The 20,431-nt window shown below is 50.1% G+C and overlaps 1 protein-coding gene across 10 annotated transcripts in view; it reads right to left on the bottom strand.

The window, feature by feature from the left end:
• The window catches only part of LOC116952782 (cyclin-dependent kinase 17-like), a 68,108-nt gene extending 47,677 nt beyond the window's left edge, over positions 1–20,431 (bottom strand). For 2 of the 10 annotated variants that reach the window (XM_032972409.2, XM_032972408.2), the window contains exon 1: positions 19,472–19,549. In XM_032972409.2, the coding sequence (XP_032828300.2) occupies positions 19,472–19,537 (66 nt within the window). In that variant the 5' untranslated portion in view covers positions 19,538–19,549. Of the gene's footprint in view, positions 1–6,779; positions 9,249–19,471; positions 19,550–20,308 lie in introns of those variants that run through there. The other 8 variants (XM_032972413.2, XM_032972412.2, XM_032972410.2 and 5 more) reach the window with 8 other exon arrangements.

Raw genomic sequence — 20,431 nt, forward strand, 5'->3', positions numbered from 1 at the left:
CTTTAAAGTCAACACAGCCGCAGTATTTACCAGGGCGGTTGCTGGATTCAACCCGTGAACCTCTGCATCGAGCGGCGAATGCACTACCGCTGGGCCGCATCACCAACCCAGATACGGACGTCAAACATGAGCAGTGGCGGGGACGATGTATAACTGTAATCCACACAATGCACCAGAGGCATTACAGCAAATAGGTTTGTGACCTATTTACGTGGCATTCTTGTGTTATCCCATACCCCCCCCCCCCCATGTCCATGGGTTTTCTCTGGGGACTCCCACATCTTCTCACATGGAGAATTTCCCAAAAAAATTAGACAAATGTTCCAAGCAGGACCCTCCTAAGAATGAGTGTTGAGGCTCTGAGCTTCTTAGGGGTTGGTTGAAACATTGATACTGAAAAAGAAAGGCTTTGTTCGTGACCAAAATAGCTCAACTACTTGTTACCTACTAATTCCATCAGAGAGAATACAGAGTGACTTGGAAGTTCATAATGGCCATGTCAGAGAATAAACATGGATTTTCGAAAATGATTTTCATATATGTGTAGGGGAGTAGTGGGTGACGTCACGTCACGCTCGCCCTCGGAGAGTGGCGTCGCAGAACGTGACGTCAGGCGGACCCTGGGGGGACGGTGACGTCATGCCCCAGGGGGGTATTTAAAGGGGGACCCGGGGATGTAAAGGGGGTCGTCGGGGGTAGGAGTGGGGACTCAGGGGAGCTGATCCTCACCCGAGGGTAGGGGAGGACACTACGCCCGACGGGCCGAGGTTGGGGTTGTAGGGAATCTGGGTACCCCTGTCCCCTGGGGAGTTATCACTAGGGGGGTGGGTAGGCGTAAGCCCCTAATAAACGTGGAGCCCCTAACAGCAACCTGCCTCGGAGTCGTCATTTACGCCGCAGCATATGTATTCTGACGTGTGCGGAGTCCATCGTCTCAATCCCATCACTCGAAGATGCATAACATAGTGAAATACTTCATTTCAGTTATTCAAGCTCAAAGGCTAAACATTACAGTGAATACTGTTGGCATACCAAATAGTAATCTCCGCTCGGCATGGATGCATGCCAGTCCTCCCAAAGCAAATTCAGAAGTAGTTCTACATCATAATCTTCCTCGGCAGTTGTCTGTCACAAGGTGATGTAACACGGCGCCCTTCAGAGTTGTGAATGGAAAGTGTTTCATTTCATGACATCATGTCTGGAAGACATCGAGGGATTTTAATATTTATTTATTCACGCTTAAACGACATGCGGCTGCCAGCTACGCTTAAGCGCGCAAAAATGTCTGAAACGCACCTTGCCGAACACAGGCCCAAAATGTCAAGCACCAACAGGAGGCAGCCCAATCAGCATTTAGATTGAGAACGAATTCATTAATTAAAAGTTGAAATGGCGTGACTGGCAGGGTGATCGTAACACTCGCGCCTCACAGAAAGAAGGGTCCTGGGTTCGATTCCCAACTCAGGCATCATTCTATATGGAGTCTATATGTTCTCCCGGCTGTTCTGCATGGGTTTCCTCTGGGATCTCCAGATTCCCCCCATAGCTATAAAAACACACTGTGACTGGTATTGGCCAAACCACATCACAATGCTGAAATCTTGCATGCAAACTATCCAATTATAAATTCGACATCGCAACATTGTCGTCAGACAAGAGAATCTTGGCAGCAACCTCCTGAAAAAAGTACTTGAGATTTATTAAGGCCGCCCTGGGTAAACGCTTAGGAAAAAAAGAGACCATGGGAGGGAAATGTCACGTCGGATAAATGGCAACGATCTCAAAAGCTCTGTTAGCTGTTCTTATCAACTTCGTGTGTGTGTGGGGTGTGTGGGGTGTGCGTGTGTGTGTGTGTGGTGTGCGTGTGGGGTGTGGGGGGGGGTGTACGTAGCGGTGCGTTCTCCCATCACGCGGCCACCGTGTCTGCTGGCACCAAGCGATGCACCCGAGTGAACGGAGTTCAAGAGGGGAGTCAGAGTCACGGCTCCGGCAGGGAGCGGCATCAGAGGCCAGGAATAGATCCATGCTCACGAACTCCCCCCCCCCGCTCACACAGCCACACTCACGCAACCACGCTCACGCAGCCACGCTCACGGACACGAGCTGATGGCAGTAGGCTGGAAAGACGTTCTACCACGGCAGTTTTAAAGTTGTGGAGAACACAACACCTCTCCAGGTTAGGGCGCAGACTAAGCAATGGGCATCGTGCAGGAGATATTTCGAATGAACACAGGGAATGTCAGCGCTGTGTTGCTATGACGAGTGGGAAACTCTCCCATAAAGACGGAACAGATGGAGATTAGTCCACACTATGCTGTTCCAGACTTCTCGTGGCAAGATAGGGGTATGGCACCTCGATGCCCACGGGAAGGGAGTCACAAGATTTGTGCGATCCACTGAACCTCGCTATCTCCACAGTGGTGGCGTGTGCCACCACCGCCCGGCTGGAGGCATGTGGAGGATGCTCGGCATTTCCTGGCAGGATAGGTTAAATTTGATGTTGAGGTTGGGGACAGAACATCGCAAGAAAGCACCATAGATGCAATCAGTAAGAGGATGTTGTGAATATTGGGGCACGGGCACGGCGTGGAGGAGAGAGATTACCAAGGGCAAGACCTAAATCCAGAGGGCGGTGGTGCTGATGGGATAGAGACTGATTTTATGACAAAATCCTCAAAAACAGGACCTTATATGTAAAAAAAACCTCTTAACGAAACACCCATAGAATGTACTTCACTTTAAGGTTATTTTCAAAGTAGTTTTTTTTTTCAAATATATGCTTTAATGGCCAGTAAACATTAAAATGTTCCAATAAAAGACAATTATGTGATCAGTTATGAAGGGGTGACTTTTAAAGTAACCAGTCTATAGTGATTGATCACTCGATGCTGCAAATGTAATGTATCCCACGTTCAGTACATTCAAAGTAACATGACCCGATTACTTGATTAATTGTATGATTGTGCTGCATTAGCTTACGGCTGTTTTAACCTCAGGAATAACAGCGCAGGCTATGTCACGATCTGAGTATACTGGCTCCTGCTGCCCTCACATTTGTCTAAGTTGCTGGCACAATCGTTCACCATTCAGAGTATTCTCAAACATCGGCACTGACAACGAAAATGGAATACAAGCCAAAAAGTGTGCAAAGCAGCCTGGAGAGAAGGGTACACTTGAAATTACCGAGAGACGCAGAGGAACCCATGGATCAGAGAGCATACGCAAGTTAAAAACATCAAAAGGAGTTCATATTCTTGGTTCTTTCGGTAAAGTCACGTAGAAGGGAAATAATAAAAAAATACAAATAAAAAATATACAATTTTATTGTAAAATTGTATTGTTTTATTTGTGTTATTTTATTATTTCCATTCTACATGACTTTACCAAAAGAACCAAGAATGAATCCCAACAGCCACGAAAGCTTTAAATCGAAATCAAAAGGAGTGTTAAGAAAGTGGAGCTTGGGCAGAAGACGTCACAAGAAGAGGTGACGGCGAGTTGTCAAGACTAACGACAGAGTGGCAACCAGAGTAGGGAACACATCCACAAAGTCGTCCACTGTGGAGACGGAGCAATGAGATCAGCTCGTGCGCAGAAGCGAGAAGCATTGATGCATCGAATGACCATTTGGGATTGCGAGAGCTTGGGGAGGCCTTCATCCAGCAGTGGAGAGATGATGCCCGTTGATGACGATTATGAAAAGTAATCAACCGTACATGCTAAGCATTGGCAGATGTAGGAATATGGGATTTGCCAGTAGAAACCTTTGATAAGAAGACTACAGTAACTGCACTATTTCCCCACGTTTAAAATGATATCGTGGTCAAGGCAACAATGATAAGGGCGACGATGACAATGACGATCATCTTGAGAGAACTTTGGCCATGCCGGTGCCGCTGCATTGGACTTTCGCGAAGAAGTCCAACTAATTTAACCTCTCCAAACGTTGAGAAATTCTGATGAAACCGATACAAACTTTTTTCGAGCCATTTCTTGGAATCCAATGGTACAGTATGCAATATATATATAAAAATAACTAAGTGCAAACTCAACCTGGATAAAGGATCACCTCACCAACCATGCGGGCCCTGAACCAACGATTGCCACACCGCGCTGGTGCTGGAGAGATAAGCATGGCGCAAGAGGGCAAGACCTGCGCGCTATGGCCCGCACGCACGCACCAACAAAGCACTGGCCACGGGCAGAGCAAGCAGCAGCCTCGTGCTGCGAGCTGCAAGCCACCTTCCACGCAACTCACACGTGCGACTGAAAAGGTGCAGGGCAGGAACTCAACGGAACGTGTGGTCGCGGAAATGCACGATAACGATCTGCAGGCACGATTTGCTATGGGTACGTACACCGTAAGAGTAAGCGCTGTTAGCGGACGCCTGTTCATGCCAGAGGGACGCGCAAGGGGTGTAGTGGGAAACATCATTGCTGGGTCATCTCCGTCTCCCAAGCGATGTTGTTTACATACATCACACCAGGTACAGTTCTGATTTCCGGCTGACTCAACCAGTTCTGATATCTCTCATCAATTATTTTAGCCTTGACTTGCAATAGAATTCAGGTTTCCGAATTCGAAGCACAGTGCGCCAATTACAAAGCCACCGCTCCCGCCAAGCACACGTACAAAAGACAAATCCGCACGCACAATAACCACGGAGACACCTCACAACACATTAAATATGTATGCGGCTGTTGTTATGTGGCAGCCCACATTGAGCACTAATTAAATTAGGATGCTCCCATGCCGCCTCTCAAATACGATCCCCTACCCGGACCGGCGGTGACATGGCCCAGCGGCAGCGTGTTAGCCGCTTGTTGCAGAGGTATCATGGTTCGATTCCAGCAGGCTGCCCTGGCCGTCAATGCTGGCGTATTGACTGTTCAAATAAGCACCGTCTGCTTCACGATGCATGTTAAAGATGCCCTTATTCCGTTCAAAAATACGGGGACATTGTGTGCCGGCGTCATGGTCTGAATTTAAAAACAAAAAGACACCGTCAATCACTCAATTTGGAATACACTCAACAACTTCGCCACTGCTGGCAAGTGCATTCAATAAAATTAACTAATCTAAAACTCGGCTCGGCGGGGAAACGGCGGCGTGTATTTGCTGGGTCGCGTCGGCACCCGTTTGTGCGGCGCTGGCTGCCCGACAGGGTGTGCCGATGAAGAAGCTCCAACACAAGCCCGAGACCCGGGTTCAATTCCCCTCTCTCACTCTCAGCCTGCCAGTGCCACCATCACCACCACCACCCCCCCCCCCCCAGTGACGCACCGCCTCCAACGAGGCCAAGCGAAGCTAACAGTGAAACATGTTTACATTCCAACTTGTTTACTGGTAAAGGGCAAAATTACCACGCGACGTTTGCCAACTGCATCACCAACGCGACGCACGAGCCTGTTGGCGCCACCGTCCGCCCTCGCCCCACGAGATTAGCAGTACCACCCAGGCACCCAACAACAAGTAACGACGAACCAACAACGATCAACATCGATTCGTCGTTGGCGTCGAGTCAACGGACGAGAGCACAAGGCGAGCGCAAACCTGTGCCTCTTACCCTTAAGCTCAACACCGGCAGCACTCGTATTCTTTGGTTCTATCGCCAAAGTCACGTAGGTGTTTTATTTTATTTTTCTACCCACGTGACTTTACCGAAAGAACCAAAGTGCATGAATCCCTGCAGTCACGAAAGCTTAAAACCAGCAGCACCCGCAGCAACTAGATTTTTTAACCTAGTACTTAATCATACGGGTAACCATCCGAAACCACAGCACTATTACTGTCGCTATCCACAACGCAAAAAATACGAGCACTAAAACTGATCATATCCATAACACGATTAGTCCTGACTTACACTCTGCCTAGCTACGGCACTTAGTCCAAACACCATGCAATAGGTCTCCGCTATCCAAGAGACCAGCTGTCTCAATGGGCTCTTGTGTGGCCTGGGAGCACAAAGACTATTCAATAACTAATGATAACATTGTTATTCACAATAACTTTTAATCTAACACTGCTAAGATAAAAAAAGATCAAAAGGTCATCATGGCCAATGCTGGCGATTCCACCTCACCTCGTCATCATTTCCGTCTGCTGCATTCCTCACCTCGTTATCAGTTCACACCTGACTGCCAACATCGGATTCATACACAGGGTCTACCTGTCTTCAGGCAAGATTGTCCAAACTAAATATCTTCCACTTTTATAACACGCTTTCTATTAACCTCACTCGGTCTGTTGTTGTTGTTGTCGTTGTATCATTTAAATATTGTAACTCAATTGTAACCCACTTCCCAATGTGGTATCGACTGCAAACTTGGTATACTTGTGTCATACTGATGACAATACTGTATTCTATCATTAAAAATTAAATTAAACTTGTTTTTTTTATACGTTATGTTTCGGCTTGGGTCTAATTGTCCACGCTCAACTCACGTTGGCTGTAGTTCACCACGGTCCCCTTACGTTGTGGCGAGCTTCGGGGCCACTTCCTGGAGTCGTGGAGTTCTTCCATTACTAGTAGGTTACATTTCATTAAAGCGTGTTTAAAAAAAGTTTTTTAAAAAATATATTACTTATTATGAGCGAGAGGTTGGTGCAGTGGTAACGCCCGAGCATCATTCACTGCAAGAAGAGCCTCGGGGTTTGACTCCCGATTCAGGTGCCTTTCTCCGTGGAGTTTGTATACTTTTCTCACCCTTGATTTGGGAGTATTTCCTCACATAGCAAAAAACCAACATGCAATGTAACTGACATTGACCAAACATACCAATGCTGTGAAATGTGCGGAACTCCGGCTGTAAATCTTCCCCTTGCTCGCCAACCTTGTGGGTGTCTCCTCCAACCTGCACAGACAGGTAAGGCCACCCCATCACAGCCTCATTTTCTTAAAAGACGTCAACTGTCTCCAAGCCATAGCAGGCCACATCTGGTATGCCACGGCAAGTCCCAAGACAACAAAAACTGCTGCTTGCTGCAATGCAAACAATCCGAGACTTAAATGCCACTCCTTGTTGACACATCACTTGCGGGGAGTTACCAGACGGAAGTTAACTCATTTCAACTTCCCCTTTCTTCATCGCTGTGCTCGACAACACACAACTCTCCACACACAAGCCTGGTTCCCTGGGAAAGAGAACCTGCACGGTAATGGGCGCCTGCATTTTTCAAGGTAGCGCGTGGCACGCCGCCCGGAGGCTTTCCTCGTGCGAGATTAAGCACGACTCGTACGCATAACAACGCATCATCGATTACCTGCTGCGACTCGAGCACTTTGTTGCGCGCCCCTTCCCCGGCTGAGTGTCTGCAAGGCCTCTGGCAACTAAGCCCTTAAAACATGGAATGTTGAAATGTTGCTAGCTCGTTCCCTCTAGTGCTTAACAATGTCTTAGGTTACAAAACGTTCCACAAAGAACCGTTTTCTAGCACAAGCTAAATCAGTCAGGTACTCTCAAGCATGAAGATTGTTCCCTTTGAATGCCGGAGGCTCTGGCAGCCAGACTATGGCATATTCTAGATGTATAGGGTTAGTCAATGCCTGATAGAGCATACTAAGGGCACACAACAGAATCCATAGGATTTAACTGCTAATGGCCAAAGCAAGACTAAAGCATTCATAGAGCTCAGTTAATTATCACAGGCTCACAGACTTAGGCACTTTTAGAATTCTTAGGATTCATTCTTGTTGATTGAGGCTCAGTCAAACAAAAGCACCCACAAGCATTCTTATAGTTGTTTTTCGTGTCTGAAGCTCAGTCAGCCAGACTAAGTGATCCTTGTGATTCACTGTTAATGTCAATTTATTTAAAAACCGCTTGCTTTTCTCAACCCAAATGTCCTTTTGTAATTTAAAAACGCTGCATATCTCAAGAGGCCATCAGTCCCCAACCTCCAAATGAAGAGTTGTTTGACCGATCAATACTTCCCCATGAGAGTTGCCCTTCACCAAACGGCGGCAGACGTCGTTCCCGTCATTCCCTGGGTGGCTGCATCGCTCGCTCCCACCTGCCCAGCGGACGCCGCGCCCGCTTGCTCATTGAGTCAGGTCTGGCCGTGTGTTGCCAACCAAGCGGCTGGCGAATGCCAAAGTGAAACCTCACACCATGGTCTGTCCCGCACCATGGAGCTTAGGAAAAATACACACGGGGGCAGGGCACCCGCAATGGGTAGAATCCCCGTTTCGGTGGGAGGAGGAAACACCGCCGATGCCGGAGGGGGCCGCTTGCTTCGTTCGCGAGCGCAGCATGCCATGACTCCTCCTTCACAACAATGACCCCACAACACATTGCTGCTTACCATCTCTGTATGCACCACCAAGGGGGAGGAACACGGCTACAGCAGCTACGGCACCCACTTTATAGCCCAGATATAGAACTCATCACCCACTCTATAGCACAGACATAGAACTCATCACCCACTCTATAGCACAGACATAGAACTCATCACCCACTCTATAGCCCAGACCCATAACTCATCATCCACTCTATAGCCCAAATCTAGAACTCAACACCCACTCTATAGCCCAGACCTAGAACTCATCACCCACTCTGTAGCCCAGACATAGAACTCATCACCCACCCAATATCCTGGCATGTGCCCAGGTGGATTACACTCATACGAAGCTGCCCATCTCTACGCCAAAGCTTTCATCGATCTGTCTCCTCGTTTACAACGAGCAAGAGCTCAATCAATAGGTTTCGGCGTAATTTTCTAAATGGACCCATACATGCTGACCCCGTGACCTACGTCTGACCCAAAAACGTTTCTGCAGGATGCTGTAATTTGTGTCAAAAACAGTTGTGACACGGAATCAATGGTGTCTCTCACTGTCAGTGGCATCAGTGGTAACACTTGTGCCTCAAAGAAATAAGTTCCTGGGTTCGATTTCCAAATCTGGCACCTGTCCGTATGGACTTTTTTAGTTATCTGCCTGTTCTAAATGGGGTTCCTTCCATTGAAAAAAAAACAGTAGCTGTAGCTGGTATTGGTCAAAAATGTTAATGCTGAGAAATTACCTGTAAATAACTCAGTTGGCAGAACCCTCCTGAAAAATAGTCTGGAGACTCAGGGATGCTATCCTGGTGAAATTTGTATAAGGTTACGTGGTATAATCAGATGAGAATTTAAGAGATTAGGATGAGGTTAATTTGCGGGAGCGACTGTGGGGTCAGCAAAATCACAAAAGCAAAACACGTAAAATAAAGTACAGCAGTATAGAAATAGGTTTTACCCTTTTAACTGGCACAAAAACTGACACCCTTATTCAAGGCATCATGTTTGCAAAAACCACAACACAAGCAGCTTGTGTTGTGGTTTTTGCAAACATGATGCCTTGAATAAAGGTGTCAGTTTTTGTGCCAGTTAAAAGGGTAAAACCTATTTCTATATCTTGTTACTGGCAAAGGAGGTTTCATAATGTAAATGCTCACCCCGAGCCCTCAATACTCTGATAGTGCGCTGTTTTTGAGTTGTACGCCTTTTGGCGTCTTCTGGTCCAACACCAGTGGAGACTAGGCTCTAAGAAAAGCCGTCTCGGGTGTGGACCAATCAAATTCAAGGACAGTGCATATTATTATCAGAGTTGTCTCTTTTGTTTGCATTTTGACTGCTTGTGTTGTGGTTTTTGCAAACATGATGCCTTGAATAAAGGTGTCAGTTTTTGTGCCAGCTAAAAGGGTAAAACCTATTTCTATATCTTGTTACTGGCAAAGGAGGTCTCATAATGTAAAGTACAACAATCAAGCAAATATAAATCGAAACACAAACAACTGTCACATGAGAAATGTAAATATTCTATATACAAATCATTATTAAAATATTTATAGTGATCAGAGTACAAAAACAAGTTACAGAAACATTTAACAAATATAGGCCAACTATTGTACCAATATACGTGAACAGACATGCATATAGGAGTCATATTCATTCATATTAGCAACCTACAAGTGAAGAGTTCCACTGGAGCCCGAGTTGACCAACGCAACGGAGGAGCTACCCAGCCTCCTGGCGCATCACGGCTGCCTTCAGACACAGGCGAGCATGATCCTCACACCCCATGCGGGTTTCCAGAAGCTATTACCACCTTCCCTATTATTGTAGAAGAATTTAACGCGCACAATTTGTCATCGTACGGTGCCTGAGCTTGGCTCTTGTCAGTGTCAAGCGTTTCCAAAAATAACAGCCGGCTGTGTGGGGGGGGGGGGCTAACTGGGGAAATTTCTCCCCCACGACACATTCAGCAAGACGCGTGAGTTTAGATCGGCTCGGTGTTAGAGGATCTGTTAGCAGACTGCTGGCTCGTCAGCTTCGTAACAAAAACTTTGCATTTATTAAAGGAAACAATTTGTACATTTTGTAGTTGCGCCTTTCTTACAACGGAAGGCTAGAGCAAAGGCACTATGTTTCACAGACAAGTATAGTCTTCCTGGAAGGGGCCATATTACTACACGATTATTCCAATTTAAACAATTTGCGTGTCATTTTTCTCATTTGGACCGTGGCAAGAGCACACGTGAGGCACCTTTCGAATGTCACGGTATCTTTAACGTCCACTGTGAAGCAAGACGATTCAAATGAATGTTTAATATTCCCCCGGTGTTGACTCTTGGCGGCCGACAGACATGAACAGCGAACATCTGCAACAAGCGGCAAATTGCACTGCCACTCGGCCGTGTGTGCGACTCAAGTCAAAGCGTCTCCTGCAGGTTCTGGGACGGTGATCCTCTGCTAGTAGCCCTAAGCCAGTGGAAAATATCCACGCTTTCATGATCGGAGAGAGTCACCTCCTAGGGTGAGGCATCACGGTTTGAGTTGATCCTAAACTGAGATTTAAACGCACGACTTTCTAGTAATGATTTAAGCACTCTCACCACAATGCCATCCGTCCCACTATTATACAAACGTGACCGTCACCAAGATGACGGCTGCAGTACCCATCTGGAAGCTTTAGAGTCTGCGTCAGTACAGTATTTGTTAAGGGATATCAAATTATCCAGTATATTCACGCACAACCTGCTAACTGTCGGAGGTAAACAGTTGACGTATAATTGACGGAAGTAGGTTGCGGTGATGGAAACTGGCCTCTTGGAAACGTGAACCGCAGCACAATCCGTAAGCCGCGTATGCTGTGTTTTTAAGCTTACGAAAATAAAATGAAACATAGCTCTGTGGCTTTGCCAATTCCCTTTTCACATATAACCTAAAAAGTATAGAGTTAAATGCATGTCTCACAAGAGCACCGATGTTGATAATACACAAGCAAAAACGGTGTCTCATAGAAAAAACACTGAGGGCAAGGCCAAGATGTCAAGCGAACATCGACACTCTTGCACGTACTGTCCACACAGCCTAGTGTCATGTGCCTCTTGCTTCAAGTCTCCAGTGCGCATGATGCTACGTATTGATTTTCTTAAGCGGAGGCATTCAGCAAGCGAGCTTAACGGACAAATTGCAGCAACGAGGTGCGACCGAGACATCGCTCTCTCCCTCTCAAGCCAACCGTAAGCGTCTCCCTGCTTATATGAAGCATGCATTGAAACGTATCACCGACTGCCCCCTATTTACGGGGTGCAAATGACATATTTCCATATTGGGGACCAGGCCCTCAACAGTACAACCACTGCTGACATCCCATCAACTTGCAAAATAGAGTATCGGCCCTGGATGAGTGACGGGCTGAGTTGACCCCAGATCGGGATTTGAACTCACAACCTTCCAATTACGAGTCGAGCACCCTAACCAAAGCACGAGCCGGCCTGCACATAACATCCATCATCAATCGTGATTAATCCACTCTTCCCTAATTCATCACCATCTCCAACAGTCCTGAGATGTAACAATCCACCTAGCACCTGCTGCACACAAACGATTTTATTGTTCCATATACGTGATGGACATTCTCTGTTGTGCACAATCCCTTCTGTGGTAGACACTTTATCATTATTTGTAACCATTGGCCAAAATCACTTCAAGCAGCGTGTCCTGGCCAAACCCATTTACTTTCCTAAACAGTCAATATGCCTCAGATTCATGTGTTCTTCTTCCTCTCAGTGTGATATCAAATCGATTTAGAGAATGCATTTATATATTAAGTGTCAAGCCACTGTTATATGAATGCACTCATACACAATGCTGGTCATGGGAATAGTTTGACTGTACTTTGCTACGCATGTCAGCTTGGGGTGGTGCAGCGTTAGGCGCCAGGGCAGTTCAAATATCACTCATCACTGATGTTAGTTTTGGCTGGAAATCAATTTCAAGTCACTGGGTAATTAGTGTTGTGTGCTTACTGTCAATTTTTTTTTTAACATGCCGCAGGGCATGCAGAACGTGTCCTTGCTGGACTTGAATGCAATCTGCAGACCCTGTGTGCGTGAATTGTTTGTTCGTCACAGGATAGGTGCGCACTGCTGTTCATCGTGCGATTCACGTGCCCGCCACACTTCTCATGCAGCAGGCACCAAGGCATACCACTCTGCGTGCTCTCCTCAGCCCATGAGCCCAGACAACGTATTTCTCTCTTGTCAGTACCACATGAGGTGGCGTAAGTTCAATCGTTCCCAGTTCTTTCTGTGGCCAATAATAGTGAGTTATGTGATCAATCAATGGAGTGGATACAAAAAAAAATACTCTTATTAATTGTATAAACCGGTACGATGATAGTTTTTCTATCTTAAGTGGTATAGATTTCAGCTCTGGCCCATGGACTGATCACTTCACCTGATGTGTCTCACAACTGGAGACAATGCCACCCGAACAACTCTTTGCCTCCATGGAAATACTTAAAGTGACATTTAAATTTCAGTTGTCAATCTGTATCAAGGATAAGCTCAAGTAAACTTCCCCTTCCTGAAGGTGGTTTCTGCACCGGCCACTGTTCTACATAGTAGAACCCAGCGGTAATCAGAGCAGCAGTTTCCCTTCTGCCTCAGTGAGTCGATGTTTTAGTGATGAGAAACCTAAATCTGTCTACGACCGTCACGAGGAACAACCGAGACCGCAGGATTGCTTCATGAATCATCCTGTTATGTGGAATTAGTTTCCTTAGCACGTGGTACCTATCACTGTCTTTTACTTCAGTTCCTTTGCTCCTCATATAAGAACTCCAGGCTGAATACTGAAGACTGCACTGTGCAATTCGTCCTCTGGATACAGGAATTCAATGTGAATGTAAGAGTGTATTTGTAATTTCGATTTAAAGCTTTCGTGACTGCAATGATTCATCTTCTTTGGTTCTTTCGGTAAAGTCACGTAGAATGAGAATAAAATAATACATTGATAAAATAAAATAGCACAATAATATTCTCACGACGTTTCGGCCACAACACAAGCGGCCTTCATCAGGTGAAGGGACGAGACTGTCTGGTAGGACAGCGCTGGAGTGAAAAAGCCACGCTCAGATCACGACCTTTAAGCTGTGTGAGAGGAAACAAAGCCATTTCAATGCTAAATTATATGCTAATTCCTTTGTCAAGGCGCTTTGTTTCCTCTCACACAGCTTAAAGGTCGCGATCTGAACGTGGCTCTTTCACTCCAGCGCTGTCCTACCAGACAGTCTCGTCCCTTCACCTGATGAAGGCCGCTTGTGTTGTGGCCAAAACGTCGTGAGAATATTATTGTGTTATTTTATTTTATCAATTTATTATTTTATTCTCATTCTACGTGACTTTACCGAAAGAACCAAAGAAGTGTATTTGTAATTATATTCTTGTACGTGACAAGGTTGTGGAGCTAAACACCAATGTCGAGGTTTGTTAGCCACCATGAGAGGGCTTCAAAAGAGAGTAATAACACTCTTTGCAGAAGCTGACCAGCAGTAGAGACTGCGAATGTGTAGGTAGGCACGTGCACGAGGAAAGTGAAGAGTATGAATACCACAGATGACAATGTGGTATCGGACAGTCAATCATAAGCAGAGACGAGGAAGGTCTTGACCCTAGTTGCGTAACTACATTATTAGCTCAGGAGGTGCGGCAATCGGTCAGGTGGGACCCCAATGCTGTTGAAAAACCTATCTCACGCTGGCTATCAAGGGCGCCCCAACTCGTAGCTTGGGGACAAACAGAAGAAACTATTTGGGAGGATCAGTGGAGGTATAATCAGGAAGAGGAGGAGCAGCTTGTGATTAGTCGGACCCGGTGCATGATGGACGGGTGATAGATAGGGTGACACCTAGACGGCAGACCTCAAGGCAGATAGCGACGGTCCCACATAAGGGGTTCTTGAAGGTTGAGTGGATACTGTTCTAGTGTTGTGTAAACCTGGCAGGAAGGCGGGACGCGATGTTGAAGTGTGACGCCGTGAACGGCATTGGCGATGAAGATCTATTGACTGTGTTCCAGACGGTGGGGGTGGCGCAGCGGGAGGATGACCTCACTGCCAGTGTGGTAGTAAGTCCTACTGTACGTGTAGACATACAAAGTCACTCCCCCCCCCACCCCCGTGACATCAAAACGCCTTTCAGATAACGACGATTCCATGATTACACAGGGACCACGACTCCACCACGACTCAGGGACCACGACTCCACCATGACACAGGGACCACGACTCCGTCACGACACAGGGACCACGACTCCGTCATGACACAGGGACCACGACTCCACCATGACACAGGGACCACGACTCCACCACGACTCAGGGACCACGACTCCACCATGACACAGGGACCACGACTCCACCATGACACAGGGACCACGACTCCACCATGACACAGGGACCACGACTCCGTCATGACACAGGGACCACGACTCCGTCATGACACAGGGACCACGACTCCACCATGACAGGGACCACGACACCACCATGACACAGGGACCACGACTCCATCATGACACAGGGACCACGACTCCGTCATGACTCAGGGACCACGACTCCACCATGACACAGGGACCACGACTCCACCACGACTCAGGGACCACGACTCCACCACGACACAGGGACCACGACTCCACCATGACACAGGGACCACGACTCCACCATGACACAGGGACCACGACTCCACCATGACTCAGGGACCACGACTCCACCATGACTCAGGGACCACGACTCCACCATGACACAGGGACCACGACTCCACCATGACACAGGGACCACGACTCCACCATGACACAGGGACCACGACTCCACCATGACACAGGGACCACGACTCCACCATGACACAGGGACCACGACTCCACCACGACTCAGGGACCACGACTCCATCATGACACAGGGACCACGACTCCATCATTACACAGGGACCACGACTCCGTCATGACACAGGGACCACGACTCCGTCATGACACAGGGACACGACTCCACCATGACACAGGGACCACGACTCCATCATTACACAGGGACCACGACTCCGTCATGACACAGGGACCACGACTCCGTCATGACACAGGGACCACGACTCCGTCATGACACAGGGACCACGACTCCGTCACGACACAGGGACCACGACTCCACCATGACACAGGGACCACGACTCCACCATGACACAGGGACCACGACTCCACCATGACACAGGGACCACGACTCCGTCATGACACAGGGACCACGACTCCGTCATGACACAGGGACCACGACTCCACCATGACAGGGACCACGACACCACCATGACACAGGGACCACGACTCCATCATGACACAGGGACCACGACTCCGTCATGACTCAGGGACCACGACTCCACCATGACACAGGGACCACGACTCCACCACGACTCAGGGACCACGACTCCACCACGACACAGGGCCCACGACTCCACCATGACACAGGGACCACGACTCCACCATGACACAGGGACCACGACTCCACCATGACACAGGGACCACGACTCCACCATGACACAGGGACCACGACTCCACCACGACTCAGGGACCACGACTCCATCATGACACAGGGACCACGACTCCACCATGACACAGGGACCACGACTCCACCATGACTCAGGGACCACGACTCCACCATGACACAGGGACCACGACTCCACCATGACACAGGGACCACGACTCCACCATGACACAGGGACCACGACTCCACCATGACACAGGGACCACGACTCCACCACGACTCAGGGACCACGACTCCATCATGACACAGGGACCACGACTCCATCATTACACAGGGACCACGACTCCATCATTACACAGGGACCACGACTCCGTCATGACACAGGGACCACGACTCCGTCATGACACAGGGACCACGACTCCACCATGACACAGGGACCACGACTCCATCATTACACAGGGACCACGACTCCGTCATGACACAGGGACCACGACTCCGTCATGACACAGGGACCACGACTCCACCATGACACAGGGACCACGACTCCATCATTACACAGGGACCACGACTCCGTCATGACACAGGGACCACGACTCCGTCATGACACAGGGACCACGACTCCGTCACGACACAGGGACCACGACTCCACCATGACACAGGGACCACGACTCCGTCACGACACAGGGACCACGACTCCACCATGACACAGGGACCACGACTCCACCATGACACAGGGACCACGACTCCGTCATGACACAGGGACCACGACTCCGTCATGACTCAGGGACCACGACTCCGTCATGACTCAGGGACCACGACTCCGTCATGACTCAGGGACCACGACTCCGTCATGACTCAGGGACCACGACTCCACCATGACACAGGGACCACGACTCCGTCATGACACAGGGACCACGACTCCATCATTACACAGAGACCACGACTCCGTCATGACACAGGGACCACGACTCCACCATGACACAGGGACCACGACTCCACCATGACTCAGGGACCACGACTCCACCATGACACAGGGACCACGACTCCACCATGACACAGGGACCACGACTCCACCATGACACAGGGACCACGACTCCACCATGACACAGGGACCACGACTCCACCACGACTCAGGGACCACGACTCCATCATGACACAGGGACCACGACTCCATCATTACACAGGGACCACGACTCCGTCATGACACAGGGACCACGACTCCGTCATGACACAGGGACCACGACTCCACCATGACACAGGGACCACGACTCCATCATTACACAGGGACCACGACTCCGTCATGACACAGGGACCACGACTCCGTCATGACACAGGGACCACGACTCCACCATGACACAGGGACCACGACTCCATCATTACACAGGGACCACGACTCCGTCATGACACAGGGACCACGACTCCGTCATGACACAGGGACCACGACTCCGTCACGACACAGGGACCACGACTCCACCATGACACAGGGACCACGACTCCGTCACGACACAGGGACCACGACTCCACCATGACACAGGGACCACGACTCCGTCATGACACAGGGACCACGACTCCATCATTACACAGAGACCACGACTCCGTCATGACACAGGGACCACGACTCCACCATGACACAGGGACCACGACTCCACCACGACACAGGGACCACGACTCCACCACGACACAGGGACCACGACTCCACATTGACACAGGGACCACGACTCCACCATGACACAGGGACCACGACTCCACCATGACACAGGGACCACGACTCCACATTGACACAGGGACCACGACTCCACCATGACACAGGGACCACGACACCACCATGACACAGGGACCACGACTCCGTCATGACACAGGGACCACGACTCCACCATGACACAGGGACCACGACTCCACCATGACACAGGGACCACGACTCCACCATGACACAGGGACCACGACTCCATCATGACACAGGGACCACGACACCACCATGACACAGGGACCACGACTCCGTCATGACACAGGGACCACGACTCCACCATGACAGGGACCACGACTCCACCATGACACAGGGACCACGACTCCATCATGACACAGGGACCACGACTCCACCACGACACAGGGACCACGACTCCGTCATGACTCAGGGACCACGACTCCACCATGACACAGGGACCACGACTCCACCACGACACAGGGACCACGACTCCGTCATGACACAGGGACCACGACTCCGTCATGACTCAGGGACCACGACTCCGTCATGACTCAGGGACCACGACTCCGTCATGACACAGGGACCACGACTCCACCATGAGACAGGGACCACGACTCCACCATGATACAGGGACCACGACTCCGTCACGACACAGGGACCACGACTCCACCATGACACAGGGACCACGACTCCACCATGACACAGGGACCACGACTCCGTCACGACACAGGGACCACGACTCCGTCATGACTCAGGGACGACGACTCCGTCATTACACAGGGACCACAACTGCGGTCTTCCAGAAGAGACGGCGGTGCAACATAGCATAGTTCATAGTTCACAGTTCATTTATGTTGGTATCGCCCTGTGAGCCATTCGGCTCTTGAATCGGGTGCAACCGCAACAAACAAAAAACATGAACAAGAAAACATCTTAAAGTGATTATGTGACTGTGCAAACAGAAAATACAGGAAAAAAACATCAAAATATTCCTGAAATAGCACCGTACACCAACGCTGTGTGCAAAAATCCCAGTGGGATGCAAGTCAAATAACAACAACCACCACAAGACAACTAAGATTAAAGCCATCAGTCTAACTCCGTACTACAATAAACAAAAACATGGCCAAAACAAAAAAAAACTTTTCGAAATCACCAAAATAAAAGCCATAAATCCAATGTAACAGTGATCATAGGGACTGACCGAATTTTTTACAATAAACTACATAAATAAATTTTAACACCAAAATCTAGAGCCATATTTTAGGCCACCGAATAGCAGTGGCAGCTAGGGGTTGTACAACTCCTCTAGAGCAGTTTTGAGTGAAGATCTCACAGGTAGTGATTCAAGTTGCAGTTTATTGGCAATAACATTCCAGACCCTGGGGGCATCAATAGCAAAGGCCCTTCCCTCCAGTTTTAGTACGGCAATAGGGAATGTGAAGCTGGTAAATGAGCGAAGACCTGAGGTCAAATTTGTTCTTTGAAACAGAGAGGAGATCCAGCAGGTAGTCTGCGGAATTTTTTTTTTGTAAGTACAACGACGCAAAGTCCGCTCGACGAAGGCGACAACTCCGCTTAGTCTCGCTTCACCGCCCGAACGAACGTGACATTTTAAAAGTTGTTGCCATCCAGCCACCTCAGCCCGTACAAACAAGCAGCTCGCGCCAAGGAGCCCTCCTCCCTCCACCGAACAACACGGTAACCGTGTAACAATCGGATACCGTAGGGGGAAAGAAAAAAAACCTCGCTAAGGTAATAAAGGCGTCGTAATGAAGTCACCAACTCGGCACCCAGAAGTCAACCAAGCGGGGCCAACCCAACAACCGGCCTCGACCCCCCCGTGTCGCTTCGAGAGAGTCGTGAGACTAACCGAGGAGACGAGAGGCGGAAGGAACCGAGTGGAAGGACACCGCGATGACCACCACTGTCATCATCATCATCATCACCTCATCATCATCATCATCACCTCATCATCATCATCACCTCATCACCTCGCCGCCACATTCCCCACTGCGCACAGGCGGCGGCACCCGCAGGCCGCGACGCCATTCCAATGGACGAGGGCCTCGCGGCCTGCGGCCAATCAGCGGCGACTTCGCGCACCCCACCGGGGGGGGGACTCCCCTCTCCCCCCCATACCGCCAGCCAATCAGCGGCGACAAGCGGCCGCTTATGCGGGCTGGGAATTACAACGCGAGCCGGCCCGGTGTGAGGCGCGGGGAGAGAGGAGAAGGGGGGGGGGGGAAGGGGGGGGAAGGGGGGGTGAGACGGGGGGGGGGGTGAGATGGGGGAGAGGGGGGGGGGTGAGACGGGGGGGGGGGGTGAGACGGGGGGAGGGAGAAGGGGGGGGGAGAAGGGGGGGAGAGAGGAGGGGGGGTACCGGGGGAAGAGACGGGGGGAGGGAGAAGTGGGGGGGGGGTGAGAAGGGGGGGGGAGAGAGGAGGGGGGGACTGGGGGAAGAGACGGGGGGGTGAGACGGGGGGTGAGAAGGGGGGGGGTGAGAAGGGGGGGTGAGACGGGGGGGGTGAGACGGGGGGGGTGAGAAGGGGGGGGGGTGAGAAGGGGGGGGGGTGAGAAGGGGGGGGGGTGAGAAGGGGGGGGGGTAGCTAAATCGCGGAGACGGCGCACACTGCGGAGCGCGCCGCCACAACACGCTACCTCCCCTTACAACAATAGCGCCCCCACCACCACCTACGCCGCTGTGTCCTCTGAGCGCCCCGACAACAACAGCAGCTGCTGTAGCTGCTGCTGCGCGGCTTGCCGAGTAGCGCGCGAGCGGGCCGGCCGGGCGAGGCGATGCGAGGCGCCCCCCGTCCTCACCTGGGTGGTGGTGGCGCGAGGTCCGCGCGGCTCCGTCACGCAGCGCCGCCGCCGCCGCCACTCGCTGCTGCTGCTGCTCCCAGCGTGCCCCGCGCACACACACGGGAGGGGGCGGGGCTATAA

This window comes from Petromyzon marinus, chromosome 48 (assembly GCF_048934315.1).
Source record: "Petromyzon marinus isolate PM22_M1 ecotype Great Lakes invasive population chromosome 48, UKy_Petmar_22M1.pri1.0, whole genome shotgun sequence".
In the NCBI taxonomy this organism is placed as follows: Eukaryota; Metazoa; Chordata; class Hyperoartia; order Petromyzontiformes; family Petromyzontidae; genus Petromyzon; species Petromyzon marinus.